Source organism: Hipposideros armiger, unplaced genomic scaffold (assembly GCF_001890085.2).
Source record: "Hipposideros armiger isolate ML-2016 unplaced genomic scaffold, ASM189008v1 scaffold_173, whole genome shotgun sequence".
Lineage (NCBI taxonomy): Eukaryota > Metazoa > Chordata > Mammalia > Chiroptera > Hipposideridae > Hipposideros > Hipposideros armiger.
This window is the reverse complement of record NW_017731523.1, coordinates 415,537-442,286: the sequence shown is the minus strand read 5'-3', so window position 1 is coordinate 442,286 and position 26,750 is coordinate 415,537. Positions and strand designations below refer to the sequence as shown.

At 38.6% G+C, this 26,750-nt stretch overlaps 1 protein-coding gene across 2 annotated transcripts in view; it reads left to right on the top strand.

Moving 5' to 3' along the window:
- The first annotated feature begins 6 nt into the window (after positions 1 to 6).
- The window catches only part of GAREM1 (GRB2 associated regulator of MAPK1 subtype 1), a 195,018-nt gene continuing 168,274 nt past the window's right edge, over positions 7 to 26,750 (top strand). For both annotated transcript variants that reach the window (XM_019652118.1, XM_019652117.1), the window contains exon 1: positions 7 to 293. In XM_019652118.1, the coding sequence (XP_019507663.1) occupies positions 173 to 293 (121 nt within the window). In that variant the 5' untranslated portion in view covers positions 7 to 172. The remainder of the gene's footprint in view (positions 294 to 26,750) is intronic.

Sequence of the window (26,750 nt, the reverse complement as noted above, 5' to 3'; positions counted from 1 at the left end):
CCCCTCCCTCCCGGCCGCCGAGCCCCCGGGCTCCCCGCGCCCGGAGTGCCCGGCGCCTCCCGCGCGCCCCGGACCTCGAGCGCGAGCAGCGGCGGCCGCCGAAGCGCGGGGTGGTGCCCGCAGCGGCAGCGGCGGCGGCGGCGGGACCGCGGGGCAGGAGGAGGCGGGGAAGATGGACCCGGCGCCCTCGCTGGGCTGCAGCCTCAAGGATGTGAAGTGGAGCTCGGTGGCCGTTCCGCTCGACCTGCTGGTCAGCACTTACCGGCTGCCCCAGATCGCGCGGCTGGACAGCGGTGAGTCCCCGCCGGGCCGCCGGCGCAGGGCAGACGGGCGCGGACCGCAGTGTGGGCGCGGGTGCCCGGGAGGGTGGGACCGGGCGGGGAGTGGGCTGCCCGCCCCCCAGCCGCTGGAGTTGGCCCGAGCGGCTGCCGCAGCCCTGGCGCGGCGCTCTCAACTCCCTCCAGCAGCAGCTAGAGATGTGGAAATCAGAGCCCTTGCAGTATAAATTAAAAAGACGCCTTAAAAAAACCTACATAGGGGAAACCTCTGCAGATCGTCATCTTGGGAGCAAGCTGTCCCTCCCACCCGCCTGCAAGCATTACTCAACCTGGGAAACCCTGAAGAGTTATCTTAGGCAACTTTCTTACAAAATAAATGTGCTTTGAGTGGCATCTGTATTTTGGATGCTTTCTCCCCCTCCCCCCAAGAAGCAGCCAATTTAAGAGGAAAAAAAGCTCCTGGTGACCAATGAAAGGGATCACATTTCTCAGAAACCTTTTATTACAGCTTGTCTGTTTTGTTTACCCGAACTGAAAGTAATTTAGGGCTGTGTGTAGAAAATGTTTTTAGCAGAAGTGATGATATGCTTAAAGCTAATTATTATCTTAGCGCAATTCCAGCCTGGAAAAAATTTAAGTCACCAAAACCTGTATTGACTTGGAACCTGAGCTCACAACTAAGAAGTACTTGTAGGTACTTCCTGAAACTGACCACCAGAAACTAACCAAACATTCCCCAGCTGTTTGTTCTGCAGTGTGACATCTGCAAACAAGTAGATGTGCGTACTCAAGCAAGCAGACATCTTCCAGTTTGAGAGTTGTGACATGTAAGGTGGCAATTTAGGTGTGTTTTGCCTTCTCTTGTGTTTTCACAATAACTTCAGTTGATTTTGGCTTCGTATGGTTTCCGACTATTTGCAGAAAGAAGCTTGTTGTGCTGTGGGGCTGCTCAAAGCACCTGGGCCCAGGCTGGCAGGCAGGCAGATAGATAGAGCTCTGGTCACACAGGCCAAGTCAGAAGAGCACTGAGCAGAAAGATGTCATTTCAAGTCACAAGGACTTACTTGGGTTACTTCTTTTCTGGAGTACAAGAGTGTGTAACATGAGATGTATAAATGTCCAAAGGCATTTTTATTCTGTTTCTTATCTGTGAGGTTAGATTAGACCTTCAAAATACTGATGTGAAAAATAAATGCAGGAAAGTTCATGAAAGCTAGAAAACAGTCTTGGCATACTTGTTAGTCTTGTTTAGGAGGTGGTGGTAGTGGTGGGCATTAGGAATAAACTAGGAGTTTTAAAACTAGTAATGAAGCGCAGATGAATCCAGGAAAAGCTAGGTGGTGTTTTGAGGCATTTCTGCTTAGAGTGAGGGTGGGAAAGCGTTTTGTGCTTTAAATATATATCTGCAGATTTGAATCTCTGTGTGTGTGTGTGTGTGTATTCATGTGTATTCAGTGTTTCATTTCCTCTTTCACTGTGCAGAATTGTGTATATTGGAAGGCTATGAGTCCTCACCTTTTCCGACCTCTCATCTCTGCACTCTCCACCAAAACTTCTTAGCTAGACAGAGCTTTGATACATATGGTATAAAAGTCACTTAAGCACTTCATTAAACTGAAAGTTTAAAGAGGCTGAATATCAGTTGCAGACATAACTTTTAGCTTTGTTACCCACTTTCCTATCCCTGCCATTCATAAAAAGGATCTGAATCAGCAGTGTACTCATCCCACACTTCTTTTTAAAATTAGGACGTGGGTAGCAAGTCTTAACACTGTGTCCTTTCAAGCTGTGGAATGGATTTTGATCACTATGTGTAATTCCAATTCTTTATTGTAAATATTCTCTTATTACCGCTTGAGAATCACAGTGGCACACACAAATTTGGCATCATAGCCAAATACTGCTTTAAACCTTGCTTCTGTAACCTAGTAACCCATCATATTTAAATATGTATATATATATATTATATATATACATATTTGTTTTTAATAGCTGCATAATATTCAATGGGATGGCTGTCCCATGTGTTATAGCCCTGTATGGTAATCCTCAAGCTGCTTCATTTTTTATTGTAAGTTGTGATATGATGAACACTCTTATACATAAATCTGTTCGTTTGGGTTAGGCTATGTTCCTGCCTTGCTGAATAAGCATGTGACTCCTTTATAAGTCCTTGATACATACACATTGTCAAATTGATTTGGAGACTAAAGGTAGTAGGTGGTACTCATTTATATTCATATGAGAATTGTGGGTGTACCACTGTCCCCACAGTCTTACAGTATTAAATATCTTAAAAACAAACACAAACAAAAAACTTGGCTAGTTTGATGGGGGGAAGTATTAGCTAACCAGTTAACTTTGGATAGACTTTAAAAGAGTAGATCATAGAGTTCATGCTTATTTTTAAACGTGTTTCACAGCAATGCTTTAGAACATGTTAAGGACATGCCACCATATATATAAATGCTACATGTGAAACCTCAAGTTTCGTGCAGTCTTCATCCTGTTTGTCCTTGTGCCAGTTTTAGTGCTGTAGGTACATTTTACACACACACATCCTATACTTAGACACAAAAGGTAGTCATTTTCCAAATCACTTGTTTTAAAAGAGACTAGAAAGAAATTGAAAAACATGCCACCACTTGACATTTTGCCAGGAGTAAACTATTGGCTAATTTTAAGTAATCATTAAAGAACATTAAACATCTAATTTCATAACTGCTGATTGTTGAATGCCTGCTGTGTGTGTGTGCACATTTCTATGTGCTTGGTGTACATTGCCTCAGAGCCTCAGCAGCCCCATCCTAAGAACTTGGAGACCCTGAGATTCAGAGAAATTGAATGGCATACTTGGGAAATGGTGGAGTGGGATTTCCAGCTGGCTTTCCGAAGCTAAAGACAAACCTTTTATCTCAAAGTGTACTACCTCCTCAAACTAAATGGGAGTAGGTTTAGAGTAGGTCTAACATCTGCTCTAAATAGCCCCACTGTCTCTCTGAGAGCCCAAAGACCGGAAAGTCAATATTTTTAAAACAGCGGAGACACCGAATTAAGTGCTGGCCTCATCCATCATATGTAGACAACTTTCTACTTCCCAAAGGAGTGGCTGAAAAGAGGTAAGAGGCAACGGGGAAGAAGAGAATAAGAAATCAGAGAAAGAAGGAGAAAAAGTGGAGTCTGAGGGCTTAGGGTATGTAGATGTGTCTGAGTTTATGCCTCAGTGCATTGGCTATACTTAGAATATTAACTACACAGTCAGTTAAGAACTCTCCAATTCATTGCATTATTCCTGTCACTCATGAAATGCCAGTCAGATAGATGCATCCCCAGTGGTGAAATTTGTCATCTTATGATAAGATAAATACAAAATTTGTGAGCTTTTATGGGTATTGCCTCATGAATCTTTCTGGAGAACTCAAAGAAAAGTGCTCTAGCACTTCTCCTTAGGAGTGAGATACATCTCATCAGCCAAGGTCTAACCCCAGTCAACAGTGCAGTTAAGATCAGATGCTTAAACTGATCACCAATCTTAGAAACTGTTTGCTGTAGAACCAGGTTCAGCAAATGTCTTTATGACCAAGGAGAGGGTGGAGAGAATGCTAATCCCTACTCCATCTCCACTGTCACTGAAAACAGGTAGGTGGGAAATTCATTCTGTCCTTTCTTCAGTATTTCACCTGGAAAGTCTCTAGGTTTGATCTAGAGCAGTGTTCTTCCAACTCTTCTGTTCCTGTTGTTCCAAAAAGATTCTATAAAACTCTGTACCTTCAGCTAATTGCTAAAACTTTTCATCCTAAATTTAAATAATTGCAAGGATGTAATTTTTCATATTATAAATATTGACCTTTTAAATGAAATGGTTACATCAATAAAAAAAACTCTAGTAGTATCTACATTTGATTCTCAGTATCATTCATTTTTTAAAACCCATGAATAAGTTCTTCAGCAGTTAAAAATTTTACACCTTTCCTTTTTCTCCTTAAATTGATATTTCCATTTTCCTTCCGCCTACAGAATTCTATACCAATGCAATATATTTTTATGTTTAAAAGTGTCTAACCGGTCACTCTGATAGTCTTTCTGTAACAACAACAAAAATGTATGTAGATTGAAACCCAGTATTTTGTATTTCTTTTGACCAAAAGGCTCTGGTATTTAAATATTTCAGTTTGTTTCAAACAAAGAATTGGAAATTATCTGATTTACAAGAGGAGTTTTTACCCAAATCCTGGAAACTTTCACATTAGCATTTTTATGTGCTCTTTGATTGTCACCCTGAGGTCTTTACCCCCTGGCAGTATAGAAAGAGCTGGGGAAGGTAATGCAAATGCATGACTTGTAAAGTGGGTGAAGTGCTGTTGTGAACGGGAGGTGTGAAAGGCCAGCTTCCATTCATCATGGGATGGAGTCCTCTATCACAGTCGTGCTCTCAGACAGAGATCAATTTTTAGACAAGACAACACGTGGAAGTTAGGGATCTGGTGCGATGGTGAACCCCTTGAGACATGTACCTCACTTCCAAGAATGCTAGTCTGAAGCAGGGAAAGATGAGGTTTTGGCCCTGTTTGTCGAAAGGAAAAGAAGACCAAGGCATGTGGGCTAACAGGGAGAGCGAAAAAAGAAGATGGTAGGAGTTGGAGGCAGCTGTTGAGATAGATCAGCAAGGATCTCTCCTTTCTAGCTGCGTGGAGGAATCAGAGCTGATTCTAAGCCCCAGCTATGTTGGGACTGAGGGCACTTTGGTCCTAGTTTTTTGTGCTGTGGTACTTTAACTTGACCATTTAAGTACCTGGAGGGCTGAAGGAGCGGAAACATGGATACTCAGATCAAAGAGAGGCTCCGAGTGGCTGCAAATGTCAAAGGTGTTTCTAGATCCATGTTTTATCTTTGAAATTAATGTAAGTTCTCAAAATCCACTCCATGATTAATGTTATATATATATATATATATATATATATATATGTATATATGTAATTTTTTTCTAAAGTAACTTTGTGTAAATCTTGCCCCAGGAAAATGTGCTATGCTTGTGTGTATCTTCATTTCCCCTGACATTCTATATTGTAAGAGGGTACATAACGCCCCAGGTGAGAGAGATGGTAGTTTAAAGGATGCTGGGTTTGGAGCCTAGAGACCTCTGTTCGGTTACCGCTATTGCCATTTCATAGCAGGTCATCTTGGTCAGTTCTCTTATTCCCTTTGATTTGTAGTTGTCTCTTGCAGAAGAAACGACAAACGTTATGCTTGCCCATGTATCTCAGCGTTGTTCCTGAATTGTCTGTTCAGGCAGCTAATATTTATTAAGCCCCTGCTGTGTGTCAGACCCTGTTCTAGGTATTGGGATTACAGTACTGAAAAAATCAAGACAAAACCCCTGTCCTCATGGAGCTTACATTCTTGTGTATCTACCTATGAAAATTAAATGCAGTGATATATGTGAAATACATGTGCATTGCAAAACAATATACACACGTAAGATCGGTACAGTGGAGGTGCAGACCAACTGCCAGGGGTGGAGCGGGCTTCACAGTATATCATTTAGGCAACAGAAGTCAACTGATAATAGATTTTATTATCCTCGTATAGATAAAGAAACTGAGGGACATGCTGTAGGTGACTTTATGTCTTTTTTGAGCAGTCCAGGTTATTGATCTAGTAATTTGCAGGTCATAAAGAGGTGCTGTAAGGCCTTTATCAGGGAGAAATTGTGGTGAATTAGCTCACCCAAGATTGAACAAGAAGTTAGGAAAGGAACTTTTCACTTAATTCTGAATCACCTGTGAGTCTGACCCAATGCTGCTAAGACACTTGAATCTATTTTTAGCCTGTACTCATTGTTCCTTTTACTGAGTCCCTGAGGATTTTGTGAGCACCTATACTTACATAACTGTCAGCAGGGAGGAAGTACTTAGTACAACGTTTAATACATTGTACTGGGTGATGAAGAAAGTCCCTTGAAAATTCTTTAGATAGATACTTTTACTTTCCTCTAGTTATCACCTATTCTAATTGGCCATGCCGAAAAATTCCCAAAAAAAGAATAGAAGAGGACCTTGCAGATGACAGTGGACACTGATAAACATTTAGACCCGCAAGACAAGAGTTGGACATAGCTCCTTCAGTGCTTTTGCTTTTCAAGTAAGATGACTGTTTCGAAAGTCTTAAATGAGTATCCACATGGCCAGTAAAAATTTTAAGACGCTTGGCTCATCTGTAAAAGGAAAACTGGTTTGACCATTGTGAGGGACTGCATCATAATTTAAAGGGAGGGTATTTTGGTCTCTTTTGTTCATTTGGCTGCCTTATTGAAATAGCAAGTTCTAGTAGACCAGCTTGTAAACTCGTTTATTTTGGTTTGAGATTCCTGAGGTATCTGTCTTTTCATTTACTGAGCTACAGTTCTAGGAAAACTCATAAACTCCTTTCTCATCTTCAGCAGGACTATCAGTCTTAAGAACACCAGCTATTATTAATATATTCAACTTGAAAAATAACTTTTATTGCTGGTTTATGTACTATTGTGTCATATTTGACAAAGTATACAATAACTATTAAGATATTTTATTATGTAGGAAGCACTAGATAAGCATTTAATAAATGAATAAGCAAATCTCAGTATTAAAAATTTTAAGGTCCAAAATATCTATATTACCAAAGCAATCTATGACCTCTGCAAGTCTGAAATAGAATTTCACCTTTGTTTCAATTGAGATAGTCATTGTATTCTTAAATATGTAAATTGGAACTGAGATGGTAGGTACCAAAATTAGCAATAGGAAAAATAGAGACTAGTGGACCATCATGATGAAATAATCCTTAGGGTCATTAGTCATCCATTTTAAATAAATTTTTTTCTATAAATCACAACTCATTTTTGGATTTTTTGCTTTCTTGCTAGTGTTTTTTATTCTGAAATTAAGATGCCTCCTTTACATATGACATGTAGCTATGTCATTGACTTTTTAATCTTATGTGGACTAGAATGCCGTAAGTCTTTGGGACTAGTCAACTCTTTATTACTTCTTCTTTATTACTACAATAAAGAAAAGGCCTGATTGGATAGTCAGCTAACCATTTATTCATTGTCCTCATCTTCTCAGGGTACCAGGGATTTTACTTCTAAGCAAAGCAAGCCACTTGGTTTAAATAGTGTTACAAAACTACAACTGCTAATTTGGTACAGTTGTCATCTTCCTAGAATAGCCCCAAGATTGACTTGAAACCATAGTGTCTTAATCCCAGACAATGAGTTTCCTTTTATGCCACTGCAGGAGTATCACATAGTGGTACAAGAAGGACGGGACAGTGTTCCGGAGCCCGTTTCCAGCTCTGTGGATGAATTACTTTATAATTATAGGGCAAGTCTAATTAATTCTGCTAATTCTTAAACCTAGTTTCAAGTATTTAAATACCTCTTGGGCTTTTGATGGCTTAATGATTGTTTAATAAATACCTAATTATTGAATTTAAAATGCAATATGAAGTCTTACAATTGTGAAAATATTTGTTATTCAGGCTAATATTTAACATCTACAGTAAGTTATGATTAGGCCTGGCGATAGCTTAGAAGGCAGTATAATTGTGAGCAGTGCTTATGTATGTATCCCTGGGAACATTTAAGATAAGTTATGTATTCTGTAGAGAAAATTTTCCTTGGTTAGATTTTTTTTTTCTTTTTTAAAGATGACAGTTTTCTCAGTACCAGGCTTTAAGTTGTTGGAAATGAAAATTTGCTCTTGATAATTAGTTCACATTGACAGTATTTTCGTGCAAGCAAGGAACTAGATTCAAGTATCAAAAGTAACCAGGAAAGGGTAAATGTTTACTTTTCTGCTTTTAAACATATCTGTGACCTTGTAGGTAATTAGGAAGCACTGGTTAGAACGGATTCTGTCATCCATTCAGAAAAAGGTTAATGAAATGCCTCCGGAAGCCCACTTGAATAACTCCAGGGCATCCATCTGTTCAGATGCTGTATCCCATGATTGCTATTCACTTTGAATTGCCCCTCTTCCTTTAGCGGCAATGGGAAAGCAAGGGATGGCTGGAATCAAAGAGCTGACATCTATTCCATTGTCATTCCTGGTCATCAGTAGCTTATGTGCCGAGATCTTCAATTGTAGTCTGTTTCACGTTAACATTTAAAATAATGCAAGATCCATTTTTTTTTTACCTTGGACTACCGACCCACAAAATCAAACAAGCACCACACCCAGGTTAAAAAGAACTTAATTAGTGATGTCTAAAGAGAGAGAGAGAGCTCGAGAAGGTTCAGAATACCTACTTAAAAATAAGTAAGTAACATAAAGCTTTATGCAGATATTCTGCTGTTATTTTTTTCCTGTTTATTTTTGTCCCATCTTTTTGTCAGTTCAGAGGAAGGCAGCCGAGTAGAGAGGACCAGAAGAAATAATCACAAGCTCATCATGGCCAGGTACATCAGTTAAGATTAATTTTAGTTGTGTGTAACAAGACAAAAAAAAATAAAGTACTGGCTTATACAACATGGGGATTTCTTTAAATCTGGAGGTGCATAGGCCAACACTGATACGGCAGATCCACAGAATCAAGGACCCAGGTTCTTCGCATGGTCCTTAATGGCTGCTGGAGCTCCAGCTATCATGTCTGCATCCCAGATAGCAGGAAGGGCAAAAGGATTTGTCTTACCACCAGCTCTACACCTCACTTCACTTACATCTCAAAGGTCAGGACTTACACACTCCTATACAGCAGGGAGGCAAGGAACTGAAGTCTTTGAATTGGGCACAATGCCCAGGGCTCTTACTGCAGAGAGCATTGGCTATTCGGAGCTGCCTAGCAGCCTCTGCCACTCAGATTTTTGCTTTGATGCCTTTTCTTCACTTTTTCTTCCTACTCAAAACTTACTAAAATAGCCATGTATTGGGCCTTAACTCCTTGACATCTCTTGGTTTAGGTTCTTCCTCAGCTAAGATAGTATGAACGTCCTGCCCCAACTTCCTTTCCTCTCATCCTCCTTTGCGCATGAGCTAAACCCTTGAAGTGGTTCTATTTAAGAGACCCTTTATTAGAGGTGAAAGGACTTTCTAAGTAAGCCATGGAAAGTTGTATAATTGTGGGAATCATTGTTACAAGGCACTCCTCACGTTCTTTTTTGGCTTGCATACTTTTATATAGCTTGTTCCATAACCATTGTTAACATGCATAACATGCAAATAGGGACTGTATCTAAAAGTGGGACCAAACTATATATAGCAGTACTTTTTAAATTTTACATTAGTTCTTGAGCGTTTTCCTTTATTATTAATATTCTTTGAACATATGAGTGGATGGGATTCTATTATTACCAATAAAACATTGTTGAGTTGACTGTTTTCCAGTTGTTATAGACATTTGGTTTTTCCAGGGTCATGTTTTTGAGGGTATCTTTGTACTTAAATTTGTCTGTTTTACATCATTTCATTATTTTGGGTTCCTGGAAATGGGATTCTTATTCAAAATCTATTATTTTTAGATTGTTATATATTGCTAAATTGTATCCACAAAAGTGTGTATCATTAGCAGTGAATGAGTCACTTTGTACATAATTGAATATCATAGGTGTTTTTCAGTCTTTGCTAATTTAGACAATTTAAAAATTGGCACCTTTTCTAATTTGTATTTCTTTGATTACTAGGAGAAGAGCATCAATAATTTTATCATATTTCTTTTGTGAATTTTCTGAACACTGTTCAATTTTTTGGTAGAGTTTTTCAAAACTCCACTAATAAAAATAAAATTCTAGTGTCCTTTTTCTTGGTTTTCTGCAGGATAATTATAAATAATCTCCAAATTTCATGTGGATTTAATCACTTTTTAAACTTCCTTTCTATTTTTCTTCAGTTTATATTCATAAATAGGTAGTACCTATGTTTCTGAAATTGAATAATTGTGATTAATCTACTTTTCTTTATCACCCTGAATATAGGATTTAAGTGTTATGTTCACTGTTACATTATGGCCAGTCCTCTGAAAGAAAGAACCCCCTTCCATTGCACAATAAAATAATTTCATGAAAGTCTTGGTAAAACCATGTTGTATATTCACAACTGTACATGTGAATATAAATCATGGAGAGGTCCCCAGAGATACTTCATTGTTAATAAATTCTGTGCATTGCCGGAAACTAAGCTGACGAACAGGGCTTGTCACTGTTTGGATTTAAAGACTAAGAGTAAACTGACAAGTTTATAAAACTATTCTTTTTACATGTAATCTATAATGAACCCTTGAGTGCTACATTTTGGGCCATTAGAGTTTTCTACACCAGTTCCTAGTCTCTGTTGAACGAGACGGACTACAGAAACTTGAGATACTTGTTGATGCTTAGAATCTGAGCGCTAATGAGAGAGAATAAACAATAGAGATTCACAGGTAACTTTTAGACAGGGAGAGAAGCGAACATGATAGTTTGAATGTCATTTCACTTCTGTTGAATATCTCTATAAATGCTGACTTCAATGTAATGGCCGAGAAGAAGGGAACCAGTGATAAGAGAAGAAAGGCTCAGTTTAATTCTCTCTGTGTGTATAGACTGTGATTGATAGGGAATAAAATACATACTCCTTTGCCAACTTGGCACCCGAGGACTAATAAATAGTATTTATCAGAGAGTTGAGGTGACAGTTGCTAAAAGTGAAGTACAAGATGGCTTTAAGATTATATTTTAGTGCCAAAGAAGAAGCCTTAAATTAACTTTCCAGTAAATCAGGTAGTTTATGAAATACTTGCCCTTCCCCAGTCTTCTCTTTTTTTTTTTTTCTTGACTCATTTGGAAACATCAATCTGAGTAGATTGTATATAATTGAACACTGTGCAATAGATAGCATAGGAGTTTCATCTAATAAGTAGAGACTAGAGGGAAATATATGAACTAAGTGTAAATACCATTTATAGTCTCTCCAGTTTTTAAAATTGTTACAATGAAACAAAACTTTGTTTCCCCCTGGTTAACATAACTATGTTAATTCATTTTGAAGAATTTGAATACATAAAAATATTTTAAAACTGTAACCTGAAGTCCCAATACTCTGAGATAACCACCATCCATATTTTGGTGACTGTCCTCTAATGTGTCCTTTATTCACCTTCTCTCTCACAATTTTGTGTAAAGGAGGCATTTTAGCGACTGCTTTTTTAGTTTTAATTTCTCCCTTTATTTCAACCCCCATTCCTCCAACCCAACCCTGTCTATACCCACACAATCCGCTTTAATAATCCAGTGTGTATCCTTCATATTCTCTCCATACTCATAATTCTACATTGACATTAGATATACATACAGAGACATGTACTGAAACATAATTCTGTCATTGCTTTGTGAAAATGGTATTGTTTATGCATACTTTTATACTATACATACTTTTTGGCCTCTTGCTTATATCACTTAAGGCAATCTTTCTGAATCATCTGGAATAAAACAGATTCATTCTTTTTTAGCAGCTATGTAATATTTCATGATGTGGAAATACTTATTCTTCTGTTGACTGGTGCTCAATTTGTTTCTAGTTGTTGGCCCCTGTGAATTACACTTCACTAAACCTCCAAGTACATGATGTCATTAATTTGTTCATTGTTTCTAAGAAGTCTGTGGTTTCTATCTGATGTCTTTCATTTCTCCCCCAAGACATCTTTAATAGCATTGTCTTACTGATTCTCTTAATCTCACATGCAAAGACCAACATTAAATCTTTTTAGAAAAAAATAGGGAAAAGTGGGTCTTCTACCCCAGAATCAAAACCTAATTCGCAGAAGCAGAATTGACTTAATAGATGTTGCCAAACACTATCCAAAATGTCCATTTCCATCACTGACATATGAGAATACTGTTTCTCCAAATCCATGTCACCATTAAGTATTATAAAGTTTTTTTTTAACTGCTACATTAATTTGCATTTTCCTGACTATTCGTGATTTTACACACTTTGCTCTTCTCCAAATTGGAATCATACTTTTTGCTGGTTTTTCTATTGTTGGCTTGTTCTTGCCAGTTGCTAGATGCTGTTTGTATATCACAGAGATATTTTTCCTTATATATAATTTATCTTATCTGTTGACTTTGATTATATTTATCCATTTCAGAGCTCTTAATTTTTACATGGATGAACAACTCTCTTTTTTCTGTGTTTTCACTCTTGGCTGAGAAAGATCTTCCTAACTGATAGATTATACATGTAGTCTCTTAGATATTCTAGGAAGGTTCACTTTTTTTTTTTTTAATGTAAGTCTTTAATCCATCTGGAATTAATTTTTGCATGTGATGTAAAAATTTTATTTTCTTCCAGACTATTGCGCCAGCCCATTTATTCAAAAGAAGGCTTAACTACTGCATTGAACTGTCTTTGTCAAATTTATTTTGCTCTTTAATAGTAGAAGAAACCTACTTCAGCCACACCTGTCTTTCAGGGAGTGCCCTGGGCTGTGATCTAAGAACACAGATGGTTAATTAAATCTGAAAACAATTCTTTATTCCCCAAAGTTGTGGCTAGACTAGTCCCTAATCTTTGTTCCCCCGCAATGTCGGTGGGAGGCCTGAGGCTTATTTTTCTAAAGAAAATTTTAATTCATTGTAAAGCCAGTGATGTCCTTCTGAGTCTGGGAAATGATAGTAAGTTGTTAAATGCCTTCTAGAAGCATCATCCAGATGCTTTGGCACTAAGTTTTCTCCAGGGAAGGATTTGTTTTAAAATGATACTTTACTAAGCTGCTGTTTGTGTGTGTGTGTGTGTGTGTGTGTGTGTGTGTGTGTGTGTGTGTGTGTAAGAGCCTTTCAGAGTTTAAGAAGCATTTGCAAGTTGCATTCAATTTTAGACTCCTTTAATTGAAAGTGCATTTTCCCCATTATTTTTTGGATGAGGGGCACACTTTCACACAGTATTCATAATATATGTGTGTGTGTGTGTGTGTGTGTGTGTGTGTGTGTGTGTGTGTGTATGTCTAGTGCTTAAAAATCCCCAAATGGCCCACATTGGTTCATTTTTTAAAGATTTAAATTTCTCTTACATTTTCCTTACCACCCCAAAAATCGTTGATGGCATTGTCTCCTTGATTCTTTTTCATTTCACACACAAGGCCCAAAATTAAATCTTTTTAGGAAAAACATAGGACAGTGTGAACATTGTATTTCAATGTCAAAACCCGGACATTGAGTTTCATCTCTGCATAGAGGTGAACTAAGGGTGAGAAGAGAACTCATAATGTCGATTATTCTCAGAGTCCTTGCCTACGCCATGACCTTTGCATAAAACTTCAACAAAATCTTAATCCTGCATTTTATGAGGAACTTCAGGAGGCTGGAGGCGAGTATGTGTAAAAGTTTTATCACTTCTCTTTTGGATGTGTCTTTCTAAGCCATTCGAGAGCCAGCATCCTGTCTTCTCTTTCCATTGTACATTTCACAGAACCACCAGATGTCCACCAGATGGATCAGAAATCTTGTCCGAATGACTCAGCTGCAGGGCTCTCATGATCTCCCGGCTTATCCGTAAAGCATGTGCAAGCTCCACCCCAGTAGACACACAGGTGCACATAGTCTGTTCTTCACCTTCTGACCTTTTACCAAGTTCTGGAGAAGGAAGGAAGTGATAATTCCAACAGCTACTCCCTCCTGCTTCCCTTCAGGAGTTTCAGAGTTCTTCCCCAATCTCTCTTTTCAGGTTATCTCAAGCCTAGAAGAGACCCAGTATATGAGTATATGTTTTATTTCAGGGTGGACTAAATTATATTTACATATATTAACCTCATGGAAAGAAGGTGACAAATATTCTGAGGGTGGAAGCCAATTCAGCATTAAAATTTTGCTTGTAGAGCATTGAGATTTGGCTGTATTATTTAGTCACAAGCCATTTAATTTGTCGTGATGTGTTGTGAGAATGCATTTCGAAATGGGAATGTACATATTTCACTGGTTCTAAGGTATACATTTTAATATCTCTGAAATTGGGATGTCTCTTATAATTAATGGCATGTCCTAGTTTAATCAGCTGTGTTTATTCTTCCTTGGTTGTAGAATAATGATTGTGTTATGAGTGAAGGACCCTAAATTACATGAACTGCGGTAGTTCCGTGGAGTATCTTTGAGTCAGATCATTTAAAGTGCAGAGCACACATGTGAAACGAGGACTTTTAGTGGATGTCCCAACACAGGGTGGGAGATAATCCAGACTGAAAATCAAGAAATATTCTCTGAACTATTCATCTCTGAGTGAGAAAATATCATGCTTACATATAACATTTAACAACAGATAAGGTGGCATTCCCTGTTATATACAATGATGGTATAATTTTCCCTTATACTGTATTTTCCAACTTTAAGGAATAACTTGATTTCTGTGTCTCCCAGTAGATTCTGTCCTCCATGAGGGCAGGGACTATGTCTTTCATGTTCGCATTATTTTCTCAGCACCCAAAACAGTTTCTAGACTGTGTCACCTTGCCAACACGTAGGTGTTCAATAGAGCCTTGCTTAAGGACTCTTCTTTTGCACACTGTTACCCCCCGCACACACACACACACACCCATATATCCAGTATAGTGGGTTGAATGGTGGCTCCCAAAAAGGTATGTCCATCTCCAAATTGCGGGAACCTTGTTACCTTATTTGTAAAAGAGGTCTTTGCACATATAATTAACAGTCCTGAAATGAGATCATTCTGGGTGATCTGAGGGGGCTCTAAATCCAGTGACAAGTGTTAGTCCAGAAGGAGAAAGGCAAAGGGAGATGTGAGGCACATAGAAGAGGAGGCCACGGTTGGAATGACCCAGCCCCAAGCCAAGGCTCACGTGAACCCACTAGAAGCGGGAAGACGAGGCAGGGATTAGACCCTCCCCTCGGGCCTTCCAAGGATGGGCCGCCCTGCTGACAGCTGGATTTTTGATTTTGGACTTTTGGCCTCCAGGACTGGGAGAAAATAAATTTCTGTTGTTTTAAGCCACTCAGTTTGTGGAAATTTATTATGGCAGCCGTAGGAAAGTACCACACACACACACACACACACACACACACACACACACACACAGGCAGACACATATGTATATAGACAGACATACACACAAGTTTTGCTAGCCTATAATTAAATAAAATGCTAGATAATTTTTAAAAATTACAAGTTATAAATGTATAACCTTCTTTTCTGGATTTTCAAAATAATAAAGAGTTTACCCTGGAATCCATCAGTAGGCTGATGGATAAGTGGGATTGTAGAATATGGTTTTCACATTTATAACTATGGATCTCGTGTCTGCTGTCTTACAAGCACAGTACCCAGTGCTAGGAACAGGTGAACAAATGTAGTCCTGATGCTCAAGGAGTTCAGAGGCCAGCCAGGTAGGCAGCTTCTGAGACGACTATTATTGTGTAATAAGCGTGCAAAGGCTTCATTCCAAAGGTCGGCTGATACTGCCAAGAGCTCTTGAGTCAGGTTTGACAGAAAATGTTAACTGACTACAGAGCTCGCCCTTGAAGAGTGAGTGGAGTTTGGGTAGGTTTTGAAGAGGGAGAATGCTATACTGGAGAGGTTAGGAATGTACTGAACAGAGGCCCTTGAGGGGGGTGTGATAGGAGATGAGGCCACAAAGGCACGTTGGAAGCAGATTTTGAAGAGCTGTATGTAACATGTTGAATTTTGACTTTCACCCTATGGGTAAGCTGGTGGCGCTAGCCTTTTCCCCCTCTTCCAGGATGCAAATAACAGATGGTGTTATAATAGAACAGACTGCAATAGAATCCGCTTGGTTCCCAAATTTTGATGAACTCCAATATAAAAAATTAGCAAATAATGAGTTACAATGATATGTGTTCTAATAACGTGTTAGCTACTAGTATCAGAAGCAGTCTCCCGAGAGGCTCAATGTAGAATCTTGTGCAATTCCTTGCCCCCCACTAATGATAAACACCATCCCTTCCTACGTGTCTCTCTCTCTCTCTCTCTCTCTCTCTCTCTCTCTCTCTCTCTCTCCTGTTAGAATTTGAATGTGAGTCAAGTTTTCATCGAGAAACTTGAATCCCCTCCAGTTTTTATTTTAAGAATAAATTATGTCACAAATTTTAATATTTACGACATCCTCGTTTGAGCAGCACACTCTACAACGAGCTGTAGCACCACATTACAGTTTGGAGATCAGTGTGTAGACAAATGACTCATCTTTGTTTCTGGAGAGCCTGGCACAGGGGCCGTTTACAAAAGTGCTCCTCAAATGTTCATTAATAGGAGCCTTGGGAAAATGTAGAAGGGCTTTAAATATGGGAAAGGCCCAATGAGATTTCATTTCTAGAAGGATGGTTTGGTGTCATTTTGGAAGATCATTTACAGCAGCAAAAAGTTGAAATTATAGAATGACAAATATTTGGAAACTATAGGGTTATAATCAAGGAGAAAGATGGCCTCTAGCCAAAACAGGTTAAGTGGGACTGTAGGGGAGGAGGTGAGTTGGAAATATTTTGAAGGTTAGATTGCCAGGACTCATGACTGCATGTAGGATATGAGAAAGAGGGAAGCATTCAGTAGTCATAAGGTTACTGGCTTGGGTGCTAATGCTCTTATCAGAGATAAGAACACAGATGGGGTAGCAGATTGCAGGTGGGTGCATTAGTTAGGGTAGGCTAGGTTAGGCTGTGATAACAACAATTCCAAAATGCCAGTACTTTAAAACAGCAGAGGTATATTTCTCCCTGGTGCTACATGTTACGAGTTCGCTGGAGCTTTGCTCCACGTGACCATCCTCTCACTGTGGGACCCAGGCCTGCAGGCCTCTGTTTATTATGCTTTCACATTTGTTGAGGCAGGAGAGAGAATATGGCAGATGACACAGTGGCCCCTTAAAGCTTCTGCCCAAAACTGATGCACCTCATGTCCCTCTAACATTTCATTGTTAGTGGCAAATCCCATGGTCACCCCTAACTTTGAAGAGGGTAGAGATGTGTAGTCTTTCCGTTTGCTGGGTATATGACTCCAGTGATGATTGTGGTGGGAGCTGTGGGAAGGCAGCATGTTAATTTGTGGATGTGTCAAGCATGAAATATTTAAGGGAAATTCAGTTCAGAAGGGATTGGAAATCTGGGCTTGCATCTTGAGAGAGTTCAGGGCTACAGAGATAGTATTGGGAGATTTCAATGGAATGGTCATAGAACAAGCCATAGGAATGCATAACTTTGATCAGGAGGGAATAGAACCTGTTGTAATAATGGTGGAAGATCAAGGTTAGTAAGTTTGTGGTTATAAATATTGCAACCCCTAAGTTTGTTACAACTTTTAAATAATTTTAAGTAGCTTTTGGCATCGGGGTAGAATTAATCACTTAAACGGAATTTAGCTTTTTCAGACTCCAAAATTGCTGACTTGCATTCAGTAATTTAAAAGGTGCCTTTAGATTTTGCAGCAAGATTTCAGCCAATTTTCTGAGCCAACCAGGAAGAGAAAGTATTGCAAAGAATAGCCGTTGTAGTTTGAACTGAAGATCAGTTATAAGTTGATTGATACTTAGATTGCTGAGTACTCAGAAAATTAGAATACCTTATGAAATTTTCTGACTGTTTGTACCTCAGACAAAAATATATGGGCTTAACCTTGCTATAATGATTCTCTTTTTATAGCTCCAATTACTGGCAGAGGGAAGTAGTTAATAGTACTTTCCCCCATTGGCTAGTGTACATATATAAGGAGACATGCTTTTTCTATTCTCTATTCTCTTAAAAGGTTTTTGTGCTTTTACCTGCCTGCCACCTCCATAGGGGTCTCACTTTTTAAACTTTCCATGTAGATATATGTGATTACCCACAATAAACTCTCTTCTGTTTAAGATTATGCACTTACCAGGAAAATGAAAAAACAAACCTGCTTTAATGCATGTCACCATCATTTCTTTGAAGGAAATTTTGCAGAATCACAATAGTAGTGATGGTATAAAAAAGACAGTATTGGTCTTCATAGTCAAGGTGAATAAGTATTCATTGAACTTGTACTTTTTGATAGCACTATACCGTGAATGATTAAAAAAATAAAGAAAAGGGAAGCTATAGCTTTTACCTTCTAGACAGAGACACATGAAACTATTAAAAGTAACTGTTCTGTATTCCCCAAACAAAGCTATTGGTGTTTTTTACTCCTGGATGATAATTATAATTAACACTCACTGAGAACTAATTATGGTGCTGGCTATTGTATGACACTTAAATACATTATTTCATTTAATTCTCACAATAACTCTTTGACGTAAGGCCACCTACAAGGAACAGAGGCTGAGAGAAAGGGAATAATTTGCTCAAGGTCGCATAGCTGAAACGTGGAAGTAGCCAGTAGCCAGCCGGTTCTAGAGCCCTGGCTTTAACTGCTCCTCTAGCCTACCTCTCTCAGCTCTCAGACCGATAAGGAGGTTTTTTCCCCCATTCCTCTTGCATATTACAGAACGAGAGGATTTTTTTGTCAATCATCTTTATTAAAAATTGAACCACCAATAGGCAGGGTACCAAGGAGAGGCCTGGTGGCACTAATTGAAGTCTAGAGAACCTCAAGGGCCCCACAGACCTGATAGTAGAGGGTGGGAACTACACTGGACACAGGGATCGACTAACTGAGGTACGTTTTCTGTTTTAAATGTTTGTTGTCTTCCTCAATAGGAAAGACTTGGGATGGAAGGTGACTTGTAAAACAAAATAAAAACTGTCTTTGTTTTTACTTCTTGGCATTTAAAACGGTTGTTTTCTAATTGTTTTCAGTGGTATGTACATACATATATATGATCTTTCTATACAGAAACCCATATTTTTAGTGATGTTCTCTTACCTTGGAGTAGGACTTGACGAAACTGCGGCCTTCTTTCCAGAGAAGCGCTGCTTCTGATGTATGTCAGTCACAAAGCCCACACTTGTAGTCAAATCCTTTCTCTTAACAGAGGAGTAGTGTATTTTATGATCACCAAGTGACGTAGCAAATATACAGAATCTAAGCAAACGCCGTGGAAACCAAGAAGGGCTGGTACCATCAGAAGTGAAGAGAAAGAACACGAGAGGCATATGATCAGGGCATATGGGCTCCTACACCAACAAATGACCCCCCTCTTCCCCAAGACACGTCTGTACTGGGCAATATTTTTACATTGTGTATTTATCAGAACGACCTTAGCAGTGATTCTTGCTTAACCTTTTGGAGATCCGATGAAAGCTGCACATAGACATGTGCATAAACCGAGTTTTTCACATAGTTTCAAGGGGTTCATGGCCTGCCCCTCCCCCGCTCTCAGCCAAGGATTCAGAACCCTGAACCAGTGCGTCTGTCACTGTGTCTGTCACTGCATAGTATGTGGACAGCACCTCACTGTGGGGCAAATGGCCATGCAGCAGAGTACAATCACTGATGTCATTAGGAATAGAAAGGCACTCCCCATCCTAGTATTATGTTATTAGTATAGCTTAAACCTTGAGTTTCCTAGAAGGCTTTCAGCAGGCGGGGACTTTATCATCAGTATGGGAGTGAGGGAGGTGACAGTACCCTGGAGTGGGAAGTAGTAGAGAAGCTTTCTCAGAAATGGAACTATGTGCTGTGCACACAAGTCTGGTTTTCTTGACTTGAGTTTTCTCCCCCCACCTCCTGTTCACCACACCAAGTAGCAATGAGTTTACCTAACCACAGTATGTAACCACGGATTGCCAGACTGGCCCCTGGACCAGATCTGGCCTGCTACCTGTTTACGTAAATGAAGTTTTAGTAAAGGACAGTCACACTCACGTTGTCACATATTGGCTATGGCTGCTTTTGCACTTCAACAGCAGAGCTGAGTTGTTGTGACACAGATTGTATAGCCCACAAAGCTTAAAATTTTTACTCTGGCACTCCACAGAAAATAGGTTGCCAACCCTTGTCGTAAGCCATCGGCTCTTCCCCGGCTTTCGCTGAGAACAGTGTTGTTTATTTACACAGATGAAAGCAGAGATGTCTGGATTCTGGAAAACTAAGTAATATGGACATAGGCCAGTCTCCTGGACACTCATTTAACCGTAGTTCAATAAATGGTAGCTAGCTCTTTGAAAATGGGGCCAGAGAGATCCCCAAACAAAGCACTTTAGAAATACAATATAGCGATTCTTTATTTGTATCCTTATCTCATTGTGAAATGGCTTAATTTTCACCTTAGGCCAGGTTCTCCAGTGCTGTCTCCGAGTATACTTAGTCAATACAAACTAAATTATTTAGTGTAATACTACGTAGCTTAGAATCAGGAAAGCAAAACAACCTCAGTAATCACAAATAATGAATTCCAACGACATTATTTCTAAATGATGTGGTCGCTTGGATTATCCACAGTACCTCCTTTCATCCCAGTAGATTTGGGAGATTTAAGAAAGAGAAGCAATCTGTATCAATTCTGAAAGGTAATTATTAATCAGTTATTGCTTTTCTGTAAAACAAGTATAGTTTTCTTTACTCATCATTACATTGATATGGTATAAGAAAAGGTTGCATTATTGAGTCTATATTTCCTTAAAAAATTTACTTTTCTGTAAAACCGAGGAAAATATTTTATAATTTGGAGAGGAGTTTGTATCATAATAACGGTAGGACTATGACTTAGAAATGCATTTGATGAATGGTTTTATTTAATAAGCTTTTGAATATGAGTAACATTTGAAAATAGAGAATTCATTGAATGTTTTGACAGAGCTAAGTTAACTGATTTCTTACTAGAGCTATACATAGTAAATTGCAACCAGAGAAAAGGAGTTGTCTTAAATTTGGTGATACATAATTCAGAGATTCTTTGGCTTAAAACATGGAGGAAAGATTTGTGTAGTAAATGTAAATGAATGATCAGAATCCCACTCAGAGCTTCCTTCTGAATGTAAATTAGGGGGTGATGGATGCTTTTAATCTTTGTGAAACAGTTGTGACTGCTGTTTGTGCATGCTTGTCACAGGAACAGCAGATATAGTTTTAAAAGCAGTGAGTTGCATGTACTTAGTGCTCTCTATGTAGACAGCACAATCAGGGCCATTGATGTCTTGTGGCCGTTGAGCCTGCTGGGATGATGTATACAGCACACGTCTCTTAATAAGATACTGCTGCCCAGTTCTTCCTGGGAGACTGTGCTTGGTAACACTTACCAGGGCTAGGTTTTTCTGTTTTCATCCTGTACTTCGTAGAGTTTCATCTTCCCAGTGTCTTGAAAATTTAAGACACATACTTACCTGACATAAGATAGGAATTGCAAGATGATTTAAGAAAGTGTTAGTGGAAGCAATAATAACTCAAGAAGCCTCATAGAAGCCATATCGACAAACTCACAGTTACAGCCGTATATGAGATAGGGAAGCCCTGGTACTACATTTGTTGACTTCCTCCTGATTTTTTTGTTTTGGATATTGTTACCCTTTTGGACCTCAGTGAGACATGGGTCTCAACCCCAATTCCCTCCTGGGCCTACGTGTGAATTTGGGGGAATTACGGAGCCTTTCTGAATTGGTTTTCTTGTATGGAGGATCTCAGTTTGCCTAGGATGGTCCTGGTTGGCCTCTCATCCCAGCATAATTAATAACAGTGCCCTCTTTCACTCTGAAGTGGCCTGGCTTGGGCAGTACGTTCTGGGGACATCCTATTTATAGGCAAAGCGAAGATAATACCTCCCTCCTCGTCATGTTAGCATGTGTGATTGTATGAAACAATGTGACAGTGCATGGCGTCATTCTTTTAGTTTACAAAATAAAACTTTTGTTACAGTAGATAATCTTGAATTCTATAATAATGAATAATTTTATTGTGTGTGTATGTACAGAGGGTGCCAAAAAAATTATACACATTTTAAGAAAAAAATATGTATTAAAATTGTAATACTCCATATTGACACTGATAACAAAAGATGAATACAAGTCACATTTGACTTCTGCAATTACAAGAGGTGCTCAAAGTGGTTACCATCAGCGTCCAGACACTTCTGATTATGGCAAACTACTGCTTGAGCAATGTTGACCAACATGTCCAGTTGTACCTATTTTACTTTTTTTGGCACCCCCAGTATATATATGTTATACATATATACATACATACATACATACATACTATGGGGAAATTGCTATCTGAGAAATGGAGGGATTGTTTGGTAACCAATTATTGTGTATTAGTAATCAACATTTTCTGTATTTTGTAAAGGAATAATTAGTACTTTATTTATGTCATCAGAAATTTTTACTGCACAGCTCTGTGTATCATTGTTTCAATGTCCCCATCTGTTATTTGAATTAACTTGAAGGCTGTGGTACCCTTGTGGCAGAGAATCTTTTAAAATTTAGAGCATTTCTTTTGATGAGCAACATGCATTTTTACCTCTGCATTATATTTCTTGGGATCACATGGTTTTGCTATTAAAAGGATAATTTATAAGAGTAATTTCTATCATGGTACTATGGTCTTAACTTACATTTTTTTGATAGAAAAATGAATCCAGTTTAATACCATATGGTTTGATTTGGGATTATTATATATGCTAATTAAATGGGATTTACTGTAGGGATTTTAAACTGTTTTTAGGAGGTGGAAATAATTTGTTATGCTAGAATAAGGTGATTAATTTTGCATTAGAAGCCCACAAGACAAACTAAACCAAATTTACACATTCAACTTAAGCAGTTTCAACTGGCAGTCTTTAGCTTCAGTCATTCAACTTGATTTAGTCGTCTTTCATTGGAAGATTTCTGGTTTATATTCAAAGACAAGAAATTATTAATTCATGAATTCTAAATACATGCAATATCTTTGACAAGACTTTATTTATACCTTTCATTTTCTTTCTTTTTCTTTCATTTTGTTTCTCCAAATAGCATGAATGGTGCTGTGGGGGAATACATACCTCCATTTGAGGAGCAGGCTGTTAAGCATTTCTGATTAACTATTTTAGACATAGATCATAGGTATGCTACTTTTAAATAAATTATTCTCTGTTCCTAAAAGATGCTCTGAAAGATCTATAATAGTTCTTTGGCCTTTGTGTGTGTGTGTATAATCCTGAAGGAAAGCTGTATATATTTTTTAAATTCTGTAATTCATCCTTTTTACTAATGTATGTAGATTTTTCCACCTGCATTCGTTTGTCTGTATAGATGGTGATCCCATTCCCCAGAATGAGGAATAAAAGAGCTGGCTTGAGGTGGGTCGTAGAGAGACTGGATGATGAGATCAGGGGTTAGATGTGCTGAGCTTGAGTTGTTGGTGGGACGTTCAGGTGGGGATGTCCCCTGGGTAGCTGCTTGCTCCCGTCCATGGGCACAAGTGTCTTGGGATTGCATAGAGGAAATGGGTCCAGCTTGATGGTTGGGAAGGGAGGCAGGCTACACTTCCAGGAAGAATTGTTGCCTGTGTTGAGCCTTGAAGGACAGATAGGAATTAGCCAGCAGAAGACGGCTGTTCTGTTTTCCTCTAGCTCTCAAACACCTCTTAGCCGGATGTGGCCTTCTATTAATTTAATGTTTGACAGTTATTCCCTTTTAAGTGTTTGTGCCATAAGAACATATTCATTCAATATACAATTTCCTGAACCAGTCCGTCTAGGAAAAGGGAGATGGAGAGTTTTCCCTTGCCAGGGCTAGGTTAGTTCATCGGGGCAGGTTGGAAGGAACTGGGGTGGGACCTGGCGCTGTTGGGTGGTTGGGGCTCCCAGGGGCAGCTTGGTTGGGCTGGTTTGACTGTGTTTTTTGTTTTTTGATCCTTTTTGTTTTTGGAAATCTTTACTCTTTTGATGATTACCCTTCATCTGAGGACTGTACCTTAACCGGGATAAAATGTGAAATTTCTGTGACTCCCAAACATGTGATGGGATTGTTGGTGTGTTTTGAGATCTAGCGTGAGTGTAGACTCACCTCTTTGAAGCTAGAGCGGGCTTTCTATCCGAGAACCCAGGCCAAGCAGTTGGCACATGTAGAAACTGAGGCTCCAAGAGCTACTAGCACTTAGCAAGTCTGGGTGCATAAGCTGAGCAGGACTTGAGACCCCCATTTCTGGGCCCCATGCTGTTTGCACAGACTTTTTAAAAATTTTGTTAAACAGCTTTATTGAGGAAAAATTCATAAGTCATAAATTTAACTCTTTTAAAGTATACAATTTAGAGATATTTAGTATGTGCGTAGAGTTAGTTGTGTAGCCATCACCACTATCAAATTCCAGAACATTTTGATTGCTACCCAAAGAAACCTCATACCCATTCGCAGTCACTTCTCACCCCTCCTTCTGCCTGGCCACTGGGAACTATCAGTCTTTCTGTCAGCATGGATTTACCTATCCCAGACATTTTGTATAAAAGGAGTTATACAATATGTGGCCTTGTGTTACTGGCTTCTTTCACATAGCATCATGTTTTCAAAGTTCACCCATTTTGTCATATGTATCAGTACTTCAATCCTTTTTATGGCTAATAGTCGACTGTATGGCTCTGTCACATTTTTTGTACCTATTCATCAGTTGATGGACGTTTGGGTTGTTTCTACTTTGGGCACTTATGAATATTGCTGATACGAACATTCATGTGCCACTTTTTGTGTGGACATGTGTTTTCGTTTCTTTTGAATATGCACCTAGGAGTGGGATTGCTGGGTCATAGCTCAACTCTGTGTTTAATCATTTGAAGAACTGCCAGGCTCTTTCTCAAAATGTCTGCACCGTTTTACATTCCCACCAACGATAAATACATGACGGTTCTAATTTCTGCACATCCTTATTGTCTTTCCTTTTGAGTATAGCCATTCTAGAGCATGTGAAGTGGTATCTTTGTGGGTTTGATTTATATTTCCCTAATGGCTAATGATGCTGAACATCGTTTCATGTGCTTGTTGGCCATTTGTATATCTTCTTTGGAGAAATGGTTATTCAGATTCTTTGCTCATTTTTTTAGTTGGATTGTTTGTCTTTTTGTTGTTGAATTGTAAGAGTTCTTTGTGTATTCTGGATATATGCCCTTGATCAGATATATGTTTTGCAAATGTTTCTCCCATTCTCTGTGTTATCTTTTTTTCAGTTTCTTGATGGTGCCCTTTGAAGCACAAAAGTTTCCAATTTTGATGATCTCCAGTATATCTGTTCTTTACTTTGTCACTTCTGCTTTTGGTGTCACATATAAGAAATAATTGCTCAACTCAAGATCACAAAGATTTACTCCTATGTATTCTTCTACAAGTTTTATAAAAGTTTTACCTCTTACATCCAGGTCTTTGATTCATTTTGAGTTGACTTTTGTATGGATTACTTTTAAATGATGTGTTTATCTGGGTTTTCCAGCTGTTTGATGTTTAAAATATTTCTGGTGTTTCAATCTACATGAAATTACATGAAAAGTTTAAGAAAAACTCTTTATTTTTCCCTCTTCTGTGTCTTATGTTTGGTCATTTGGGGGAATCTACTTACTGACGTACAGTGATTAAATTCAGTTGTTTTTTTTTATCCTAATGCTATTGTGAGCTGAAGAATACACATGTTCTTTTTTACAACACCAAATACAAGTCAGGGTAGCACTGAAGACTCTTGCTCTGTTAACCTGAACAGTTGGTCTCTGTTCTAGAACAATACCTTCATTTTCTGAGAACATTTGTTTGGGATCTTTCAATGAAAGCATCTCTCTTCCCATCAGCCTCTTATCTGCACAATGAACAAAGCGGCTGAATAGAGGGCAAAGCTTAAGACATGCAGGTGACTTGGAAAGTGCTACATCCCATATGCCACAAGCGCAGAAAATTTACATCCCTAACAAAGTGGGGTTTGGGAAATTTCAGTCACTTCTACGCTGCAGATAATATGCTACAAAGTTTTCTTGTAAAGTCATCTGTTATTTTTATTATGCATTAAAACAGGATGATTTTCAGTGCTTTAATACGCTTAGTTCAGTATTCAGTGATATCGCTGTTTTTGTAAACAGCATGTTTTAAATTTAAGGGTATCACTGTCTCTTAAAATACACTTTATATTTCAAAGAGCTTCAGCTACCCTGAAATATCACACACTGAATGAAAAGTTAAATTGGAATTTTTGCACTGAATTCACATAAATTGGTTTCTATTCCTTGGTTACTATTTTGATTATACTTAGCTTTTCAGACTGTTAAAAATGATTTCATTATACGTAGCTTAGTCTTATAATTGATGGTAATGAATATAAAAATTGAGAATTATCTGATACTGTCATAGTTTTGATATAAAGAGTAGTGGGCATTTTATCAAGCCATAAAATTGTTTACTCAGCAGCAGTATCAAATAGAACAATAGACTTTGAATACTGATTTTTATTTTAAAATGATAGATCAGTAATGGTTTTCATGTAGCAGTTCATTTTATATTTGGCAAAGCTGCTTCTAGCCAATTCAGAGGGATTTCTTCTGCACAAGGAAATTACAGTTTGCACCTGCCTTGACAATGGGTAGAAGCAGCGCTCAGCCACATGGGGTTGCACTCTGGGGCTCGCTGTGAACTACGTCCAGTGTGATGAC